The sequence below is a fragment of the Babesia bigemina genome (assembly GCF_000981445.1).
Source record: "Babesia bigemina genome assembly Bbig001, chromosome : I".
NCBI classification, from domain to species: domain Eukaryota; phylum Apicomplexa; class Aconoidasida; order Piroplasmida; family Babesiidae; genus Babesia; species Babesia bigemina.
In genome coordinates this window covers 950417-968029 of record NC_027216.1, presented here as the reverse complement: position 1 = coordinate 968029, position 17613 = coordinate 950417, and the positions used below count along the sequence as shown (strand labels likewise).

The 17613-nt window shown below is 55.0% G+C and overlaps 10 protein-coding genes across 10 annotated transcripts; 6 read left to right on the top strand and 4 right to left on the bottom strand.

Moving 5' to 3' along the window:
- Positions 1-134: 134 nt before the first annotated feature.
- Positions 135-1151, bottom strand: BBBOND_0104310 (5'-3' exonuclease, N-terminal resolvase-like domain, putative; the record flags this gene model as incomplete). The annotated part of the gene is made up of 3 exons (XM_012910854.1): positions 135-371; positions 410-537; positions 572-1151. The coding sequence occupies 3 exons, from the start codon at positions 1149-1151 to the stop codon at positions 135-137; spliced, it is 945 nt and encodes a 314-aa protein (XP_012766308.1).
- Positions 1152-2100: 949 nt separating this feature from the next.
- On the top strand, positions 2101-3936 carry BBBOND_0104300 (hypothetical protein, conserved; the record flags this gene model as incomplete). The annotated part of the gene is made up of 10 exons (XM_012910853.1): positions 2101-2231; positions 2269-2302; positions 2344-2404; positions 2438-2535; positions 2570-2660; positions 2696-3009; positions 3049-3255; positions 3292-3388; positions 3441-3799; positions 3835-3936. The coding sequence occupies 10 exons, from the start codon at positions 2101-2103 to the stop codon at positions 3934-3936; spliced, it is 1494 nt and encodes a 497-aa protein (XP_012766307.1).
- Positions 3937-4255: 319 nt separating this feature from the next.
- On the bottom strand, positions 4256-5380 carry BBBOND_0104290 (hypothetical protein, conserved; the record flags this gene model as incomplete). Its single annotated transcript, XM_012910852.1, has 1 exon — positions 4256-5380. The coding sequence occupies one exon, from the start codon at positions 5378-5380 to the stop codon at positions 4256-4258; it is 1125 nt and encodes a 374-aa protein (XP_012766306.1).
- A 212-nt stretch (positions 5381-5592) lies between these two features.
- On the top strand, positions 5593-5850 carry BBBOND_0104280 (hypothetical protein; the record flags this gene model as incomplete). The annotated part of the gene is made up of 1 exon (XM_012910851.1): positions 5593-5850. One exon carries the CDS (start codon positions 5593-5595, stop codon positions 5848-5850), a length of 258 nt encoding a protein of 85 aa, XP_012766305.1.
- A 1442-nt stretch (positions 5851-7292) lies between these two features.
- Positions 7293-8813, top strand: BBBOND_0104270 (hypothetical protein, conserved; the record flags this gene model as incomplete). The annotated part of the gene is made up of 1 exon (XM_012910850.1): positions 7293-8813. The coding sequence occupies one exon, from the start codon at positions 7293-7295 to the stop codon at positions 8811-8813; it is 1521 nt and encodes a 506-aa protein (XP_012766304.1).
- A 656-nt stretch (positions 8814-9469) lies between these two features.
- On the top strand, positions 9470-10397 carry BBBOND_0104260 (hypothetical protein, conserved; the record flags this gene model as incomplete). Its single annotated transcript, XM_012910849.1, has 3 exons — positions 9470-9899; positions 10145-10259; positions 10295-10397. The coding sequence occupies 3 exons, from the start codon at positions 9470-9472 to the stop codon at positions 10395-10397; spliced, it is 648 nt and encodes a 215-aa protein (XP_012766303.1).
- Positions 10398-11138: 741 nt separating this feature from the next.
- BBBOND_0104250 (DNA replication licensing factor MCM2, putative) lies at positions 11139-13948 on the top strand (the record flags this gene model as incomplete). The annotated part of the gene is made up of 2 exons (XM_012910848.1): positions 11139-11142; positions 11172-13948. 2 exons carry the CDS (start codon positions 11139-11141, stop codon positions 13946-13948), a joined length of 2781 nt encoding a protein of 926 aa, XP_012766302.1.
- A 246-nt stretch (positions 13949-14194) lies between these two features.
- On the bottom strand, positions 14195-14974 carry BBBOND_0104240 (hypothetical protein, conserved; the record flags this gene model as incomplete). Its single annotated transcript, XM_012910847.1, has 4 exons — positions 14195-14377; positions 14580-14664; positions 14761-14817; positions 14853-14974. The coding sequence occupies 4 exons, from the start codon at positions 14972-14974 to the stop codon at positions 14195-14197; spliced, it is 447 nt and encodes a 148-aa protein (XP_012766301.1).
- Positions 14975-15062: 88 nt separating this feature from the next.
- BBBOND_0104230 (ubiquitin fusion degradation protein, putative) lies at positions 15063-16165 on the bottom strand (the record flags this gene model as incomplete). The annotated part of the gene is made up of 4 exons (XM_012910846.1): positions 15063-15131; positions 15168-15459; positions 15497-15627; positions 15824-16165. The coding sequence occupies 4 exons, from the start codon at positions 16163-16165 to the stop codon at positions 15063-15065; spliced, it is 834 nt and encodes a 277-aa protein (XP_012766300.1).
- Positions 16166-16426: 261 nt separating this feature from the next.
- BBBOND_0104220 (hypothetical protein) lies at positions 16427-17053 on the top strand (the record flags this gene model as incomplete). Its single annotated transcript, XM_012910845.1, has 4 exons — positions 16427-16580; positions 16725-16783; positions 16821-16917; positions 16956-17053. The coding sequence occupies 4 exons, from the start codon at positions 16427-16429 to the stop codon at positions 17051-17053; spliced, it is 408 nt and encodes a 135-aa protein (XP_012766299.1).
- Positions 17054-17613: the final 560 nt, after the last annotated feature.

Here is a 17613-nt window from a genome sequence, read left to right as displayed (position 1 = left end):
ACGGCAGCACTTGTTCTAAACGTTCGCTTTCGCCGAATGTTGAAGGGTTTCGAAAACACAACTGTAACACTGATTAGTTTGTTAAACCCGGTCGTGGGTTTGTTGGTACGTGCGTTGGTGCCGCCGCCTCGCGCTCAGTGGGTCACGTCGTGCCAGCGCAGTGAGCATTTCTGCAGCGAGAACATCCTGCAGAACGCCACGAACTGCCGCTCGAGCGTGCGCTTCTTCCGCAGCTGGCTCAGCGACGACAGCACCGGGACGTCACCACGGAGCTTGGTGATCAAGTGGAAGTCGTACGCGCGTTCCACGCTGAGGCTGTGCTTCCCGCCGCGGCGCGCTATCTTCGCGATTTCCGCAGAATCGATTATCTCCTGCGAACACATTAAGGCACAGCGCAAAGGCCAGCTACCTTGAACGAGCCGTACTTGGAGATGAGCACGGGGGCGGTCTTCGGCCCGATGCCCATCACGCCGGGGATGTTGTCTGCCGAGTCGCCGACGAGTGCCAGGTACTCGCTGAAACGCCCCGGAGGAATGCCTGCAGGTAATCTAACCAACGGGTGGCGACTTACCATACTCCTCAAGAACGGTCGACTCGTCAACCAGCCGGAACTTTTTGTGCGGCTGCACGACACGCACGTTCACGTTACCAGCGCCGTTGTGCTGAAGGACCTGAAGCAGATCCTTATCGGCTGTGAGCACGTGCACATCGAAGCTGCGTTTTTGCAGACCGTTGTCAGTGGAGGCGTCCATTCGCTCTAGCTGGGCGGCCGATGCGCCTGCCACGCGGTCGAAAACGCCTCCAGGCGCCGGGTTGGGGACTCGGAAGTCGATCTGCCGCATCTGCTGCACCTCTTCATCGCCTGATTGGTCCGCGTCGTCTTTTCCGGCTCCTCCGTTCAGGAAGGTAATCATGCTGGCTATGATGTCGTCAGCCTCCGTCGAGCGCCGCAGGAAGATGGGGAGCCCGACTATGGAGCAGAACTCCTTGATCCACATCAGCTGTTTCTTGAAAGACGTCTTTATTGCCTGACGGTTCGCCTTGTACTCCGGCCACACCTCGCGTTTAGTGCTGTTGGAGCCTGGGGAATCGAACGCAATGCCGATGTACTTGGGGCCAAACGACCTGTATATCCTTGCCAGCGAGTTCATGAAGCCCACAATGGCCCCAATCTCGGTACCCCGGTACGTAGTCAGTGTCGGAAGAGCGAAGAAACAGCGATAAGCCAGCCCTGTACCATCCACCAGTAGCACACGTTCGCGAAGCTCATGAACGGCAGCAACTTTGGTCTGCACATCACGCTTCACGGGCACCGTATTGACAGCAACATCCTTTTTAGCGCGTGCGGATAGCGCTGTGTGTCTTGGTCGCGATTTATCGGCGTCGGAGACTAGGAATCCTTTAGAGAATCCTACACCCGAGCAACGCAAGCGGCTGCCGGGACGCTCGCGGCTCGAAAAGAAGCGGTCGCGCTGCACACTGGCATTATTCAAATATTTTGTAGCCTTGCTGGACCTGTAGACATCGCCATTCCGCGACGCGTTGCAGTCGAAAGGGTGTAGAGGCTCCGCGACTGGAGCTCTCCAGCCGCCAGCGCGAGCGCAGAGCAGCTCAGCAGCGTTCCCGCTGGTCCAGACACAGACACCAAGTGCACTTGAGCAGCAACAGAGCAGCACGAAAAAGGAAGGCACGATCTTCATGACATTTTGCGTGGCATCGCCACGGGGGTCGCAGAGGATGGGATTCCGCCAGCTCTGACCCCTTTCTTATGGCTAAAGTTATTTAAGACATGTGTGTAACTCAGTGTGTGCTCCGGAGATGCAACACTTCGAAGCGAGGAATTTTCAATCTGCCAGTGCCACTGAGGCAAGGTGGCCTGAACCGTCCACACCTGCGATGTGCATTACACTTTTTACTTTTTGCCGTAAACTAGGTGCCATCGTAGGCGTTTACTGCGCGTTCCGGAAGCATGTTCGAGTTCGTAAACCGACGACGCATACATGGCAGATGCCAACCTCGCCGACTTGAGAGCAGAGAGCAGTCCACCAAAATGGTTGCAGGGGCGCTGTGTTCGCGACTAACAGGGGTAGCAATCGTTAGATGCGTGATCATATGACGCAGGTGACGCGTATAGACGTCATGGCGGACATACCAAGTGGTTACCCACAGCCATGTTACGAAATGCGAGAGGTGAAGGAAGTCCTGTTGGTGGAGCATCTGGCATGCGTCCTGTAAGTGACTTATCTGAGCTTGATATATCGAATTCAGAATGCGGAGCGGGCTCGCACGATGCTACGACGCGGTGGGTGCTCAGCAGTGTCCGCCGTTCTCACATGCGCACAGCGGGACGGCAAACTGGTGTGCGAACTCAACCCAGTGGACCGCTCGACAGTGCACTTCGCAGGTAACCGAAACAGTATACTCTTATCATGTTGAGCTGTGCATACGATGGTCCACAACCCCTCCAACGACACGCTCATAATAGCGTACTCATCGCTCCCCGCCCACTTGCAGTGCAAGGTCGTGCTCCTTCAGGTAATGAGTCTCCGCCGCAATCGAAGAGACGCAGTCGCTCAAAATGGGCAAGTTGGAGTCATACGCTACGAGCCACCAGTTTGAATGCGTCGTTCTCCGGCACCCTGCATTCTTCGAGTTCTGCGGTGAGGGGAGAGGAGGGTCGCGCCATACCACGCAGGCATGAACAAACGCATCGGAGCCGCTGACTTGTACAAACACGTGTATAGGTTCTGGGATATGACTACCTACGAGCTGGTATTCGAAATACAGGGGAATGGGTACCAGGAGATGCGGGTGTCTGACGGCGTCGTGGTCATGCTCAGCCAGCCCAGGCAAAACTTCATCCCTCTCAGCCTGTACGACATAGAGGACGGCAAATTACTGGTAGATCCCCAACTCCTCAACGCGATATGCAAGCAGGCAACTCGTGAAATCGAGATCGTACAGCACCGTGAACTTCAGTTTCTCGAACTACTAGTGACACAGCTGCTGGTTGGTCGACGCCACGCAATTTACTAATTGCTGTACCAGATAAAGCAACAAGGAGGTCCTATTCGGGCCTACGACATACTTCGCGGAGAAGGGTTCACAGTCAACGACACGAATCACTTCCGTCCCAGCGGATTCGTGTTCTACGATGTAAGGCAAAGGGCCCCGGCCGATGAAAACGACGCGCAGACGAACGATTCAGTGGATGCCAGCGAACCCACAGTGTTTCCGAGGCACAAGCTCGCCTACGTTAGTTTGCGCCGTCCGCCCCGCAGTGATTCTCAGCGGCCACGCAAGTTCTTCACCATATCGCGCACCTGCATAGAGTTTTGGGAGCTCACGAGATACAGCCTCCGGCGAACGCGGCAGCTCTTTATACAAGGTGCGTAGCACTTGACGCGACTGTACAGCGAATTGAGCTCACAATACTGCAGGCATGGACAACCCAGACATCTGCTGCCACTCACTCTGGGCCAACCTGCTGTTCGTTCGGGCGCACCAAGTGCAGCCCTTTGACGAGAACGGGTCAGACGAACCTCTGATGGAACGTTTCCGACAGTCCACCATCTACTTTCAGAAACCCTTGCTCAGGAACCGCAGCGACCGCGTCCACACGCCCACTAAGGCGGGGCCGGGATGCTGCGAGGTGGACATCTTCGCCGCTGACATCGATGTGTATACTAAGCACAGTGTCCTCCTCTTCTCTCTCGACGGATCGTCGTACTTCGGCAAAATCGACCGTGAGGTCTGCGGCGCGCACCTTAGGTCCCTCGCCGTCTCCCAGGACCTCTCCGTAGGTCTGAATGTGCACCGTTACAATCTGCGCAGGTGATCGCTTGCGGAAACAACGCAGGTATCGTCAGACTGGTGCGCATGCCCAACCAGATCCAAAATTACCATTGCCAAAACGAAGTGTCATTGTGCGGATGAGCGACTACGGCGCACGGTTGAGAAAAATCACCGTCCCGTAATCCTGTACAGCGGACGTTGCTGCCGGGAGCACTCTAGTGCACGTGGCAAGGCTAAAGTTCTGAGCTCCGATTCGGCGTCACGTCGCCCGCAGCAGAGAAACGCGCGCTGTACACGCAGCCATTATAAATGTAGCAGCGGACCCCTGCGTTGAGCGGCACGCATAAGCAGTATCAGCGGTATATAGCTATGTAATTGCGAGCATTACGTTGCAGTTGAGCATGCTCTATGATTTCCTAGAGTACAGGTGGCCCAGCGGCCTCGCTGGGGAAGCTTTGGTCTAGTTCTTCACCTGCTTCTGGAATTTCTGCCAGTTGGCAAAATGCGCCAAGTATTTTGCATTACGGGCTGCTGCACCGTACTGCTCCACAATTTCTTTGATCTGTTCGTCTGTGGGCCGGTCGTAGTGATTGGCGGCGTAGGCCCAGGGGTCCTCTCCGAGGAGGTATGCGACCATTTCGAGCTCATACGCGCGCACGTTCTGCGTCGTTATCAGCCGCAGCTCCTGCATTGTTTCTGTTCGCTCGTAAAATTCCTGCTTGTTCTTGTTGATTGCGCTGCGCAGCTTCTGCACCAGGTCCACCTTGTTGACGAACCGGCAGCGGCAGATGCTCTCGGCTCCAGGGGGCACGGGCCGGGTGCGTATCCCGTAAAAATCAGCCCCCCCTGCGGCACTGGATTCGGAGTACGCGTGGTGCGACGAGCCGTATGCACTGTCGTGCGCTGCGTCTTCCGAATCATCCGCGGTGTTCTGGTTGCTGAACGAACGGCGTGTCATGTACTCATCCTCGAAGTACCTCGGGCGCTTCTGCCGCTGCGCCTTGGACAGGACGACCGACTGCTGCAAACGTTGCAGGTGGACGTTTCCGTCGAGTGCCATCGCGTGGAGGTCGCCGTAAGTGAACTTAAGGCTGCCGTAGCCATCCAGCGACACGATGACGTAGCGCCTCATGAAGTCGTACGAAAAGCAAGTGACCTTGCCCTCCACGAATTCGCCAATATCCGAATCGTCGCTGTCCTCGGACGTCCCCAGCACGGCGCGGCAAAAGTATACGCTATCTCCGGCGACGAGGCTGTGCAACCGGCGTAGAGACTCCTCGCACTCCAGATCACGCACGCTCTTTGTCTTGAACGCCTTGGCCGCGTCACGGCCGTATACGGAGCCCGATAATGAACGCGGCGTGGATGCATCACTGGTGTCCGGCAACTTCACACTCGCGCTGTCGCTTGCGTAGCTCGCAGAGATGCGGCGGCTCCTGTAGCAGTGGCTGTTCAGGTAGCTGCTATCGCTTGCTCCGCAGTCCGAATCGCCCACTTCCTTGTAGTCCTCCGATAGGCTCAGCATCCGCTGGCAGTGGGAGCTGAACTCCCGGCGCGATGGGCTGTCGAAGGAGTCGAACGCCATGCTGCACACTGATGAGGGAGCAGTGAGATGCCGGTACCGTGAACAGCCACTCCTCGTGTTGTTGCAGCAAACACCAACACGGGCGCTGATCAACGGCTACAAACAACTGCTACCCCGCCGCCCTGCATTCGGAACGGTACAACGCGCAGCCTCCGCAGTCAGGCATACCTGTAGCGCGGGCGCAGGTTAGATAGACAGCCACTGAATTTATTATGACAATATGCTCAATATTTCGTCGGCTGGTGGCCAACGTGGCGGCGGCGCAAACGGAGCCGCTTTCTAAGGTGAAGCAGGAACTCTCACGGCAGGCCGCCGAGCTTAGGGAGCAGCTACGCCTGGACGCAATGGCCAGATACGCCAAACGACTAGCGCGAAAAGAGGCTAATATTGCGGCGCCCAGACCTGTCTACGAGGGGCCGAGGAACGTGCGGTACTGGATGACTCGTCGTCGGAGCGGGATGCGCAAGTAGCGCAAGATTTTTTTAACTATGTAGGCTGCGCCTCGATTCGAGGAATATCGTCGCCATATGTCACGGAAGTGCCTGCGAAAACGCGGCTAGACAACAACGAAGCAACACGGGCATGTTCGTATTAGTCAGGAGGCGGGCGTTTCACGTACGCACGATCTCCCTCACAGCATTTGCACGATGCCAGCGAAACAATCTAAAAGGCAGGCCTTTGGCCGCAACCTGAGTTATAATTATTATCTATGTAAGAAACGAAAGGCGCGCCGGGGACTGTGGGCACGCTACCTATAGGCGCGCAGGCGAGCGCTCTATCACGGAAGCGCCCGGCGCTAACTCTCCCATTCTCACTGATTAGCATGAGCGCCGCTGAGACTCTTGTGCACCACCAGCTCATCACGCCCCTCGTGGTATCCCACCACGACGCGGAGACCCGGCAGCCGGGCAGTGAACCGAAGTAACCGTATTTTAACGCAGCCCACCGCAACTCGCCGATGGGCACCAAGTAAGTAGTTATATCGCCGGGCGGCGTTTGGGAACGCTGGTACCCCGTCGCGCATCAATAACTATACACCATAATTGGCCGTCTCTGGCGAACAATCGAATTCGGCCAAAATCACTCGTCACCGCAAGTGGCGGCCCAGTCTAACAGTAGGACGCGTCATTGCAAGATGTACGGGCTGATGTGCTGATTTTACGACTTTAGTTGGGTAAGCCGAGGGGGATGACGCCGGACGGCCCCGGAGATAGATGTTGCTAAACGTCGTGCGCCGTGGCACCGGTACACACCGTCACGATTGCAGCATTATCCGCAGCTAGCAAGGTTACGGGCAACAGTCGACGAATGTCTGGCATGCCACGCAGCGGAAAGTCAGCAGGCGAGGCATCCCAGCACACTGAAGGCAAAGAGCATGTACCAAGCGGTACCTGTTTGCGCGTATATTGAAGTGTGTGCTCGCGTAATAAACAGGTAAGGAGGTGTTCGGCTGACGCTGAACCTGGACAGGCCCCGTACGGATTTCTGGTAGCTTGTTGGGAGTTAAACCGAAGCTTGTCAGCGCGATACTGTAGCGCGCGCTTTGTTATAAAGATAGAATTCTGCGCATTGTTTGCGTAATATAAGGCCGACTAAAGCGCTGGCACTGTGGTACAGCGCTTGCAGTGGACCATCGGAGGCAATAGGAGACTGCTCGTGCTCATATTTGTAATACCCGGGTGCCAACTCGTGGGAGAAAAAGAACAGTTGACACTTTGCAGGTATATCCAAGGCTTTCCGTTGTTTGCGGGAATGCCAACTCGACCTCTCCCGCGCAGCGTCCAGGGCTTATCGGGGGGGACGGGAACTCAAGAGCATGGGCACGATGTGGACTAAAAATGCTTCTCCTCTCGACACTCAGAGTGCGTTGGCGGAAAAGGCAGAGGTGGTGCGCCAGATTTCCACTAGAACAATGACAGGAAGCCCAGTCGAACACTTGGCGCTGCAATCCAGCAGCTCCATTGAGATTAAGAACCTGCACACGTCTGATAGCAATCTATCATTCGGTTACAGTATACACAGTGAAGACGAAGAACAGCTGCCATCGGACTCCACCAATGCCAACACCCCGCAACTCATTGCAAAAGCTCACCATGCTGATGAACCCAGCAGTGGTTGCCTCCACATAGCCGATGCTGCGATGGATCTGGACAATGATGACCATCTCTCCGCCACAGTAGAGCGTCCGGAACCTGAATACGACCTGGGGAACTTCGTTGAAACGGCGGATCGGTACAATATAACACGGAAAGTGGCGTCTTACTGCTCGCTTCGGGAGCTGCCGCACTCAAGCAGCCACACTAGCACGGAGAGCATTGAGGATTTCAACATCGTTGCGCATCAGATGTCGACGGGTAAGGATGGCACAGGCGTTGATGTAGATGCCACATGTATGAGTGATGGCAGCACCGCAGAACTTGCCGTAGCCCCTAAACAGCATGATGCAGATTATCATGCGCAACGCCGCTGTGCCCAACACAAGTGCAGCGCCAAGGTACGCAAAAGTCCCGCCACATCACCGCGCGGCACCGCTAACAAGGAGAGACCACGAAATTATTACAGCAAGGAAAGGGTAGACATAACCCTGCGACCGGTGCAGCCGCTAATTGCGCTGGGGCTGCCCGGCACGAAGGGCACGCTGATGATGAAGGAACCGGCTCTCTGCGACACAACAACGGCTCCTACCAACCCGGACGGTGCCGAGCCAAAGGCAGACGACACGTCTAGCAGCGATCAAGATAAAGGCGCTGTCATCATTGACGTGATATCTGCAGCGGCGAAACTGAAGGGAATACGCGGCAAGTTTAAGTACTACGGACGGCGTAAGAGGGACTGCTACTTCGGGGGGGCGGAGTCGGGTCCATTTTTCCACAAGGCCTCCGACAAAGACTCCCAGCTTGAGGCACTGCAGAAGCTCAGATTTTGCAGGTTGTACACGCCCATACCCACCCAGGTGCTCGAGGGGGAGGACGAGGTCTCCACGGATATCGTAATGACCGGATCCCTCGCGGACCACCAATTTGACCCTGACTGCTGTGACGTGGACACATCGGGAATCGAGGTGACGGACCGGGCCGGAACGGCCAACACTGTTTTCATATCAAAGTGCCACCTCACCTACAACGCGGTGGGCGAGCCGTGCTGGTGTTGCTGCTACATCGACTTCTTCAACGTCTTCGCGCAAAAGAGGTTCGATGTGGACGCGTTCGGGTACGAGCTGGCGGAGGCACTGGCCGAACGTTGTAAAGAAAACGCCGAGACGCTATTCCACATGTTGTGGATACAGCAGAACCGACACTCGCTGGAGCGCTGTATACCAACTGACGCGTCGATATCGGTGCTGCAGCGCTTCGTGCAGATAAAGCACGCTGTGCTGCGAGTAGATCGCATGGGCCTCTTCGCTGCACAAATGCGGCAAGTTGTCAAGCTCTGAAAGCGGCAAAGATGAAGATTTGAGTGCTATTTTTGACGCAGGGCACAAGAGCACTCAGTTGTACATAATGCTGAGGCAGTATATTTATGTGGCGCACATACATGGGTGCTATTGTTAAGGGGGGCTGCGTATGGCCGCAGCTCAAAATCCCCGCATACGGCAACATGCCAGCTATATTAATTTCACGCCAACCATTCACGATTAAGACGTATTAGATTTAGGCAATGAACTCAGCAGCGGCTTCCGTTATGTGCGCCAACGCATCCGAGGCCACACCGGAGGGAGTCCGGCGCAACACTGGAGCTCGCCAACTCCATACACGCGGCATTGTTACGGCAGATGGGTATGCTGGGGCACAGAGCGATGCCCAGCGCCCTAACGATAAATGGAAACTTCAACGAGTATGCTCCGTACATGCATATTCAAAGTCGCAGCCACACACTTTCATTCTGCGACTCATTTACACATCGGCGTGTTATGAGGTTTGCGAAGATGGTAACACATTAGATATGCCATCCACTAATGTCGCGGCCGGCGCCAACACACTTACCGCCCGCCTTCGCCGCCGCCATCACTTCACACCCTGACGCAACTCGCCGGTAGGGATCACGTAATTGCCACTATGACGAAGTCTGCGCTCACAGCAGTCACCAGGGATGAGATACGGGAGGCCTTGCGGTAGGTCAAACGCGGCCGTAGCGTCGCGCCTGGACGCGTGTCTAAAATCTCGCAGCGACATCATCAAGCTCGATGGCCTCCAGAACACCAGCCTACTCTCCATGAGAGAGGAGTTGGGGAGAAGGTTCCGCAAGCCTGCGTCCTACTTCGACGCGCGCCGGGAAGAAGTCAACGAGCTGATCCTCGAAACCCTGACCGAGATGTACGGCACCGATCAACTCCAGGAACTTATCAAATCCGAGGGTTTGGACGCGGTAGACAATGAGAACAAGGTGGAAAGCCTGGAGGAGGAGCCTCCCACGACGAAAAGAGCCGCCCCGACGGAGGCCACAGAGGTCCTTCCCAGCATCATCTCGGAACCGGGTGACGAGGTGGAAAAAACTGCCAAAAGGGCAAAGCAGAGCCAGGGTACGTGGCATGCACTACATCAAACTTGTGCACTGTGAACGAATCCACGCTGTGCTGGTTCGCGCCGCCTACTGCCATGAACAGTTGGTGGCCAGCCCAGTTGCGCTGTGACATGCGAAGGCACTACCGTGGCATAAACGGGCCGGCTGTACGCTTCACGCCCATAGCTGTCTGGCATCGGTGTTGAATGTTAAATACCAACGTGAACCCGTGCTTTCACTATTCTCATGCTCACAATGCCGCAGCCAACATCATGACCCGTCGCGAATTCATGAAAAATGCGCCAAAGCTCAAAGTACAAATCGACGATTCGGTGTTCAATGTCGCGCCAAGAACCTTCTCAACCGACAGCTGCGGGTGGTGAGTGCAAAGCTTGGGTCAAACAACGGGGGCAGGTACCTGAGCGACAAGGTCAAACTGGACATATGCGGGCAAACGATTGTATGCCAAGTCGGCCTTAACTGCACTGTTGTCGGATCCAAGCAGTGGAAACCATGAGTTCGGTCAAATGCGTAATCTGCAGGCGGCGTTAGCGTATCTAAAATTTTTGTTTGTGCCATCGTGGCAAATGCATGGAATATGTCATATTAGACAGCTGTAACAATCTATGTGACGGTAACATCTTCGTCTGAATCTAATTTTCTGTCTACGTTGTGATGCAACGGTAATTGTTGCACCTTCTCGCGTCATGGAAGGATAGCGCCGGGGTGAGGTTGCAGCCAAAAGATCTGCCGCTCGCTCCCACATATACTAAAATTTGAACGTGACACATTTATAATGAAACCATGCGATTGTGTAACATGCGTTGTGCCGCTTGAATCGCACACATCCATACCCGTGTCTGACTGACCAGGAATCCCCCATAGGTAACGCTGTTATTCTATTTGATAATTGGCCGCAGTAGTAAAAATGGTAAGCCAATGAAATTTATAAGGAATCACAACCGTGCAGAGTCGGCGTTCGGAGTACGGTCACCGCGACGACGTTTTGGAAGAATTCCATTCGCAGTCAGAGGAAGGTGAGGCATTTGGCAGCCTTCCACGTGTATAAGCCCCAAATACTTACCGTTGAGGAATGTTACATTGGTATATTATGTATGAATGCGTGATCATTGGCTGCAACGCTACCGTGTATATAGCTTCGCACGTAAGCGCGTATCGGGAGAGCCGGTGATCCTGCCGCTATAAATGCTCAACTGCTCTCCTTCTGTGTTGTGAATCGCGTTTTTACATGATTTCAATGCGTAATGACCACCACTTGATTATGGTTCAGAGGCCTTGGAAGACAACAGGGATCACTTCCAGGACGTGGAGGAAGAAGAGGCGGCGGTATCCGAGGAAGGAGAGGACCTGTACGATGAGGAAACCGGTTTCGTCGTCGGTCAAGACGATATCGAGCGAGAAGCTGAGGGATTCGCCAAGCTTGGTATTAACGTAGACGAGTACGATGACTCGCTTATCGATGAAGAAGAGTACATTGACGACCCTAGGGCGCGCAGAGCCGCCGAAAGGCGCATCAGATACGAGGAACAGCAGCGTCAGATTGAAAGCCGCGGCCACCAACAGCTATGGCGCAAGATTCTCAGGTACGATGAGGAGTCGGCGGAGGATGGGATATTCGAGCGCATCGTTCAGCGTGTGGAAAGCCGGCGCAAGCAGCTGCAGAAAGGCGACTCAGATGCGCCTGATTTCACCATGCTTGAGGGTGCTAAGGCCGTGCTGCGCGCAGACCCATCAGTGAGCCACTTCGACGAGAAGTTCCAGCAGGCCATCGACACGCTCTTCAGGTACTTCCTGTACCGATTCAAATTGAACGAAAAGGACACGCGATTCCATTATTTGGATCGCATCGAGAAGATGATTCAGGACGACGCGAACATCCTCAAGGTATCGGTGCCACACCTCATGGCGTTCCATTGTGAGAACATGATCCCGTGGCTAGAGTTCAACCCGATCGGCGTGATGCCAGTGCTCAACGACTGCGTCAATGTGGAGGCCCACCGTAAGAGAAAGCGGCTGTACAAAGGTCGTCATTGCAAGGTTGCGCTCATCGACTGGCCGTTCACCACCCAGCTGTGCAACTTGCGGAGCAGGGAGCTTAACACGCTGGTCAAGCTCAGCGGCATCGTCGTGCGCCGAGGCCTGGTGCTGCCAAAGCTGCGGGTGCTGTACCTGAAGTGCAGCCTGTGTGACGGTGGTGTTGACATGCCGATATACTTCAGCGACCAGCAAAAACCGCTGCACCCCCAAAAGTGTGCCTACTGTGGCGCCGGCTCGTTCTCGGTGGACCGCATCAACACGGTATACGATGACTACCAGAAAGTCACAATACAGGAGCCCCCGCAATCCGTGCAGGCGGGCCGAACGCCTAGGCAGCGTTCGGTTATTCTGTCGGGCGATCTCGTGGACTCGTGCCGCCCCGGTGACCTCATACAGGTGCTCGCCATATACAAAAGCAGATACGACGTTGCGCTGAACATTAAGCACAACTTCCCCGTCCTGAAGACGGAGCTGGAGGCAGTCTCGGTGGAAGTTGAAACCAACCAAAGCATCCAGGAGGATCTGACATCGGAAGACATTCAGCATATCAAGAAGCTGGCCAGGGACCCCTGCATTCGTGAAAGGCTCATTGCATCTGTGGCGCCAGCCATATTCGGCCAGAAGGCCGCAAAAACTGCCATATGCTGTGCCCTGTTCGGTGGCGTCGGTAAGGGCAGGGGAGCCAGTAACTCGGAGGCCGAGCCCACGCAACAGGGTGACGCCGATGCGAACAGCTCTTCGTCCCACCGCATTAGGGGCGACATCAACGTCCTGCTCGTCGGAGACCCCGGTTTGGGGAAGTCGCAGTTCCTAACATACGTACACAAGACAGCGCCCAGGAGCGTTTTAACCACCGGCAAGGGTGCTTCGGCCGTGGGTCTGACTGCGGGTCTCAGGCGCGACCCCGCCACGGGCGAGTGGTCTCTGGAAGGAGGGGCGCTGGTGCTGGCCGATTTGGGCATTTGCTGCATCGACGAGTTCGACAAAATGTCAAACAAGGATCGAGTGTCGATTCACGAAGCTATGGAACAGCAGTCGATTTCGATTTCGAAGGCCGGCATCGTCACTTCGCTAAAGGCCAGGTGCTCGGTTGTCGCCGCTGCGAACCCAATCTTCGGTCGATACGAGCCATCGCTCACCTTCAAGGAGAACGTCGACTTTTCGGACCCGATTCTCAGCAGATTCGACCTCATCATCGTCATGAAGGACGTGCCAAACACGCACGAAGACCTGCTGCTGAGCGAATACGTCATCACAAACCACCAACTGCTGCACCCCAAAATAGAGAACGTGGCAAACTACGAGCAGGTTGTGCAGAACCTCAAAAACAAGATCAGCTCATCATCTGCGTGCCAGCCGCTCACTCAAAAGGAATTCTCCAACTACCTGCGATATGCGAAGGCCAATTGCTCACCAGTCATCTCCCCGGAATTCTACCGTGTGATCGAGGGCAAGCTGGCCGGATTTTATAGCTCCATCCGACAGAAGACGGCCTATGGCGGCGGATATCCGCTGACGCTTAGGCACATCGAATCGGTGATCCGCATTGCGGAGGCCAACGCAAAGATGAGGCTTTCGAACCACATCAATGCCGACGATGTGGACATGGCCATCGCCACCCTTCTAGAGTCGTACATCTCTTCGCAACGCCACTCCGTTGCCTGCAAGCTCGCGAGGGAGTACTCGCGCTACCGCATGATCTTCGAGGGTGACGACCACGTGCTCGTACAGATTCTGCGCAACACCATCCAGGCGCAGATCGAACGAAACTTGCGCCGAAGGGACGCCATGAAGCTCCATCGTAGCGAAACTGAGATGGAGCTTGACGACGCCGAAGTTGACATTGCTGCCGAGGCCACCGTCGACATCCCACTTTTCATTCAAATCGCAAAGGGTTTCAAGTTCGACCCGGACCGTGTGACGCGCTGGCTGCATTCTAGCTCGTTCAACGATTCCTTCAGCATTGTCGAGCGTGAAGGCAAGGAGTGCATCGTAGTCAAAACCGTATAGAGAACAGTCTACGCTTTTGGTGGCCCCTAATCGCATGAGAACGTATGTAACAGATACACGCCGTCGAATGAGGCGCTATAACACAGCTAAACGTGCATGTATAATTGTCCGTGCCGGGTACAGCGCCTGCCCCGCCGCCGCTGCTTTCGCATGTGCGTACCTCCCATGGCTCCGAAGTGCGCATGAACGGTTATATTCGTTAGATTTCTGTGTTCGTGAAAAACGATGGTGCGCCTCAGGGCAGCATCAAATCTTCACTTTGGGAGTGAAGTTCTCCTCGTAGTTCTTGAAGCCGCAGGCGGCGCGAAGCTTATCCAACGCAGCACGTATGGCCTTCCCGTCGCGCTTTGGGGCAGACGCGGGGCAGATCACATCAGAGGTAACGTTGTACTTGTGCATATGGTCCTTGCTGATCTTGTACATGTTGTCCTGCGCAGTGAAGTCAACCAGAAATGCGACATGAAGTCAAGACTGCCATTCACACCGATGGTATAATGCCACGCGCAATACGCAAGCAAAGTTGGCAACACAGCAACAATCACAGGCACACACTGCTAGAGACGTGCTCTGTTCGATTGCATTCTCAATTGTCGCAGCTCACATCCGTGTTGCACATCTGCTCACTACTCACCTTGATGAGTATCTCAGCTCCCCCGGGACGGTGGCACTCGCGGAAGGCGATGAACTCCTTGGCACAACCTGTGCGATCGGGCTCTCTGCGACAGAGTGAATTTGGCGACGAAAGACGGGGTGAAAGCATGTCGGCATCCCGCCGATGATTCCACCGGAATCCAACCCGTTCATACACTCACCCTGTGCACCGAATCAAGCGAGTGAGCTCTCCAACACAGTAGTTTTCATTCTTGTCCCTGAAAAGTGTCAAGAAACGCGCCGGAGGACCTACCCATCACTGCACTGGCGCAGCGCGCCCAGCTCGCGGGCACATTGCGATAGGTCCCGCCCGGACCGGCCCAGACAACCGTAAAAATCTGATAGGTGCGGCGCACACGCCCGTTCGTCTGCCATTGTACGACTATGTAGTCTTAGAGTGATCGACTCGCGGCGGAGCCGACGCGCCCAACCGGCCACAATTACAGTATGCTACATTAATGTGTTAGCGCCTAGGCGCGCAGGAGGCCACTCTGCCTAGACGAAGGAGCCTCTCGAACTCTTCACACGAAGTCTGGCACACTTTTAACGGGAACCGACGTCAACTCACCCTGACGCCGTGCTTCAGCTTGTTGAGCCACGGCTTGGCGACGACCGTCTCGTCTTCGCGCACCACGCTAGCCTTTCCGTCGAGGCGCTTGCCCGAAATCACTTGCTTTTGCTCGGTCCTCTTTTTCTTCCGGCTCTCGGCGAACTCTACCTCCATGTCGGTTTCTATAATGCAACACGCGTCGCTGGGACGCAGTTCCATGACCTCTAGCTCGTAGACGTTGGTGAGATAGTGAATGGGGATCTGGTCGCCAACAGTTAGGGTCGTGAAGTTGCGAAGTGCTGTCTCAAGCCTGAGATCGATCACACTAATAGACGCGAAGCACCTACACAGCCTTGGGGTTGGAAATCTCCCAGTAGTTGTCGTTGCGCGGGCGGAACTTCACCCACTCCGCCTTCGGAAGGCGAACGTTACGTATGGTCAGAAAATCGCCCTCCTCCAGTCCGAGGTTTTGCATCATCTGCGCACTTGTGACACGCGACATATGTGCACATGGAGAAGTGACAAAGACGACGAACACGTTAAACGACGCCAAACGCAGAACAAAACGGCATATGCACACTGATATATCGCGAACCAGGCGCAAAGGAATGTCTACGGCGACGAAGGCAACAACGTCCAGCCCGTTCCAGCTCGCATATGCACTGCATACTCACCCAGTATGGAATATGGCACATTCCCTCCTCGGAGATGAACTCGAGCACGCCGGCATGGCTGGATCGTCCCTTGATGTCGTTGCGCAACTCGAACATCATGGGCCAGGTGATGTTGCGAGAAGCGAGCTCGTTCAACGCGCTCGGAGGCATCGATATCTTGTTGCCGCGCTCCATCGCCTCCTTCCCTAAAAACGACACCGGATAGCACCGGTAACGCGCCACAAACGGCGCATTGTCGAAAAAGCCGTTGCCGCGGTGGATGATCGAATCAAACTGGTCAAAGAGCCACTGATAAAACTTATGTAGAGCCGAAACTTTCAGCCTACCATTATTAAGACGCATGGTTAAGCTACGCGGAAGCCCACTGTGTAAAATGTAGCCTAATGACGCAAGAAGCGCAACGCCACGTCCCCACAGGCAGTTGCCACGCTCGGCGCGTCTTAGCATTACCAAGACAACCGCGCCAACACACACGCTTGACGCACAGTTGGTCTCTATGGCTGCTGTGACTGGATAATCGCACACATCTCAAGAATCTCACACCGACGCGTACACACCGTCGGCGACATCCCGCCTGAACACACCTGCACAAAACTCGACACAATGGAGCTATCCGACTACGACGGGCGGCTGGAGCACGACACATTCTACAAATTACGCCCTCTGCTTTCATGCACGGCGATATGCGCGATTTTGGCAGCGGCGCTGCACGGCGTAAGCGCGAACCGCGTCAACTGCAGTGTTGACCTCGTCTGCGGTACGTTAGACAAGCACGCGACTAACTGCCATCAGCTATGCTGCTCATAGTGCTAATTGCGCAGCCAACGTGGCTCGGGCTTATAGGCATGTTGACATTCAGTAAGTATGCGCTTCAGACACATCATTTCACTGACCTTCGCAGGCCTCACGCTTTTGTGTGCGGACATTCTCCTGCTCGCTACCGGCTTAGCATACGAAAAAGTACGACATACACGTGAAGTTTTCATGCCATTTGCAGCTTGTCTGGTCGCCTGAATGGTCCAAGAACACTGGCATCGCAGCGTACGTCGTCGACATTATCTACACGGCGGCCGTATTCATAAGCCTCAACTTCGGTAAGAACGCAGAAGCGATCCTTAATTGCGTCACGCAGTGTGGGAGAAACCATCGAAGTCGGATGATTTGGACGATCAAGAGAGCGCCCTGTACAGCGAACAGGACGACGTGTGGGCACCATTCTCAGGCAAGTAGCCCACTGCGGCCCTCATAAGGCGTAGGTACCGGAAAGGCACTTGCCGAATACGAGGTGAGAATGCCAAGGACGGAGGAGTCCATCGCCAACGAAGACCACTACATGGTGTAACATCACCGCAACGGTGCAACAGTGCACCGACAGACTGTAGCCTACCGAAAGTAGCAAAAACACGCCCATGGCAGTTGTATAGCAGTACCTTGTAATTACTATGACGTTAGTAACACGCACGCACGAAGCCGACCAGACAACGCTACGCAGCGGAGAACGGATCTGTAACGAACTCTCGGGTACACAGAAGAGTTGGATAGTGTACAACACGCACGGTCAACTCATCAGTGCTAAGTAACGCGGCTGAGCGCGCTTGAAGCACGGTTCACAGACGGCACTTGTTGTGTGAAACAGGACTCTATGTGAGTCCAGCATTTGAAGTCCTGTGACCCATATTGGCGTGTTTTGACGACGTACGTGTATGGCTGAGATCGATGTTATAACGGATCTCACAAAACAGCGAGAGCCAGCATTCGCCGATCTGATGACGCTTCGCAACCGGAGTGCG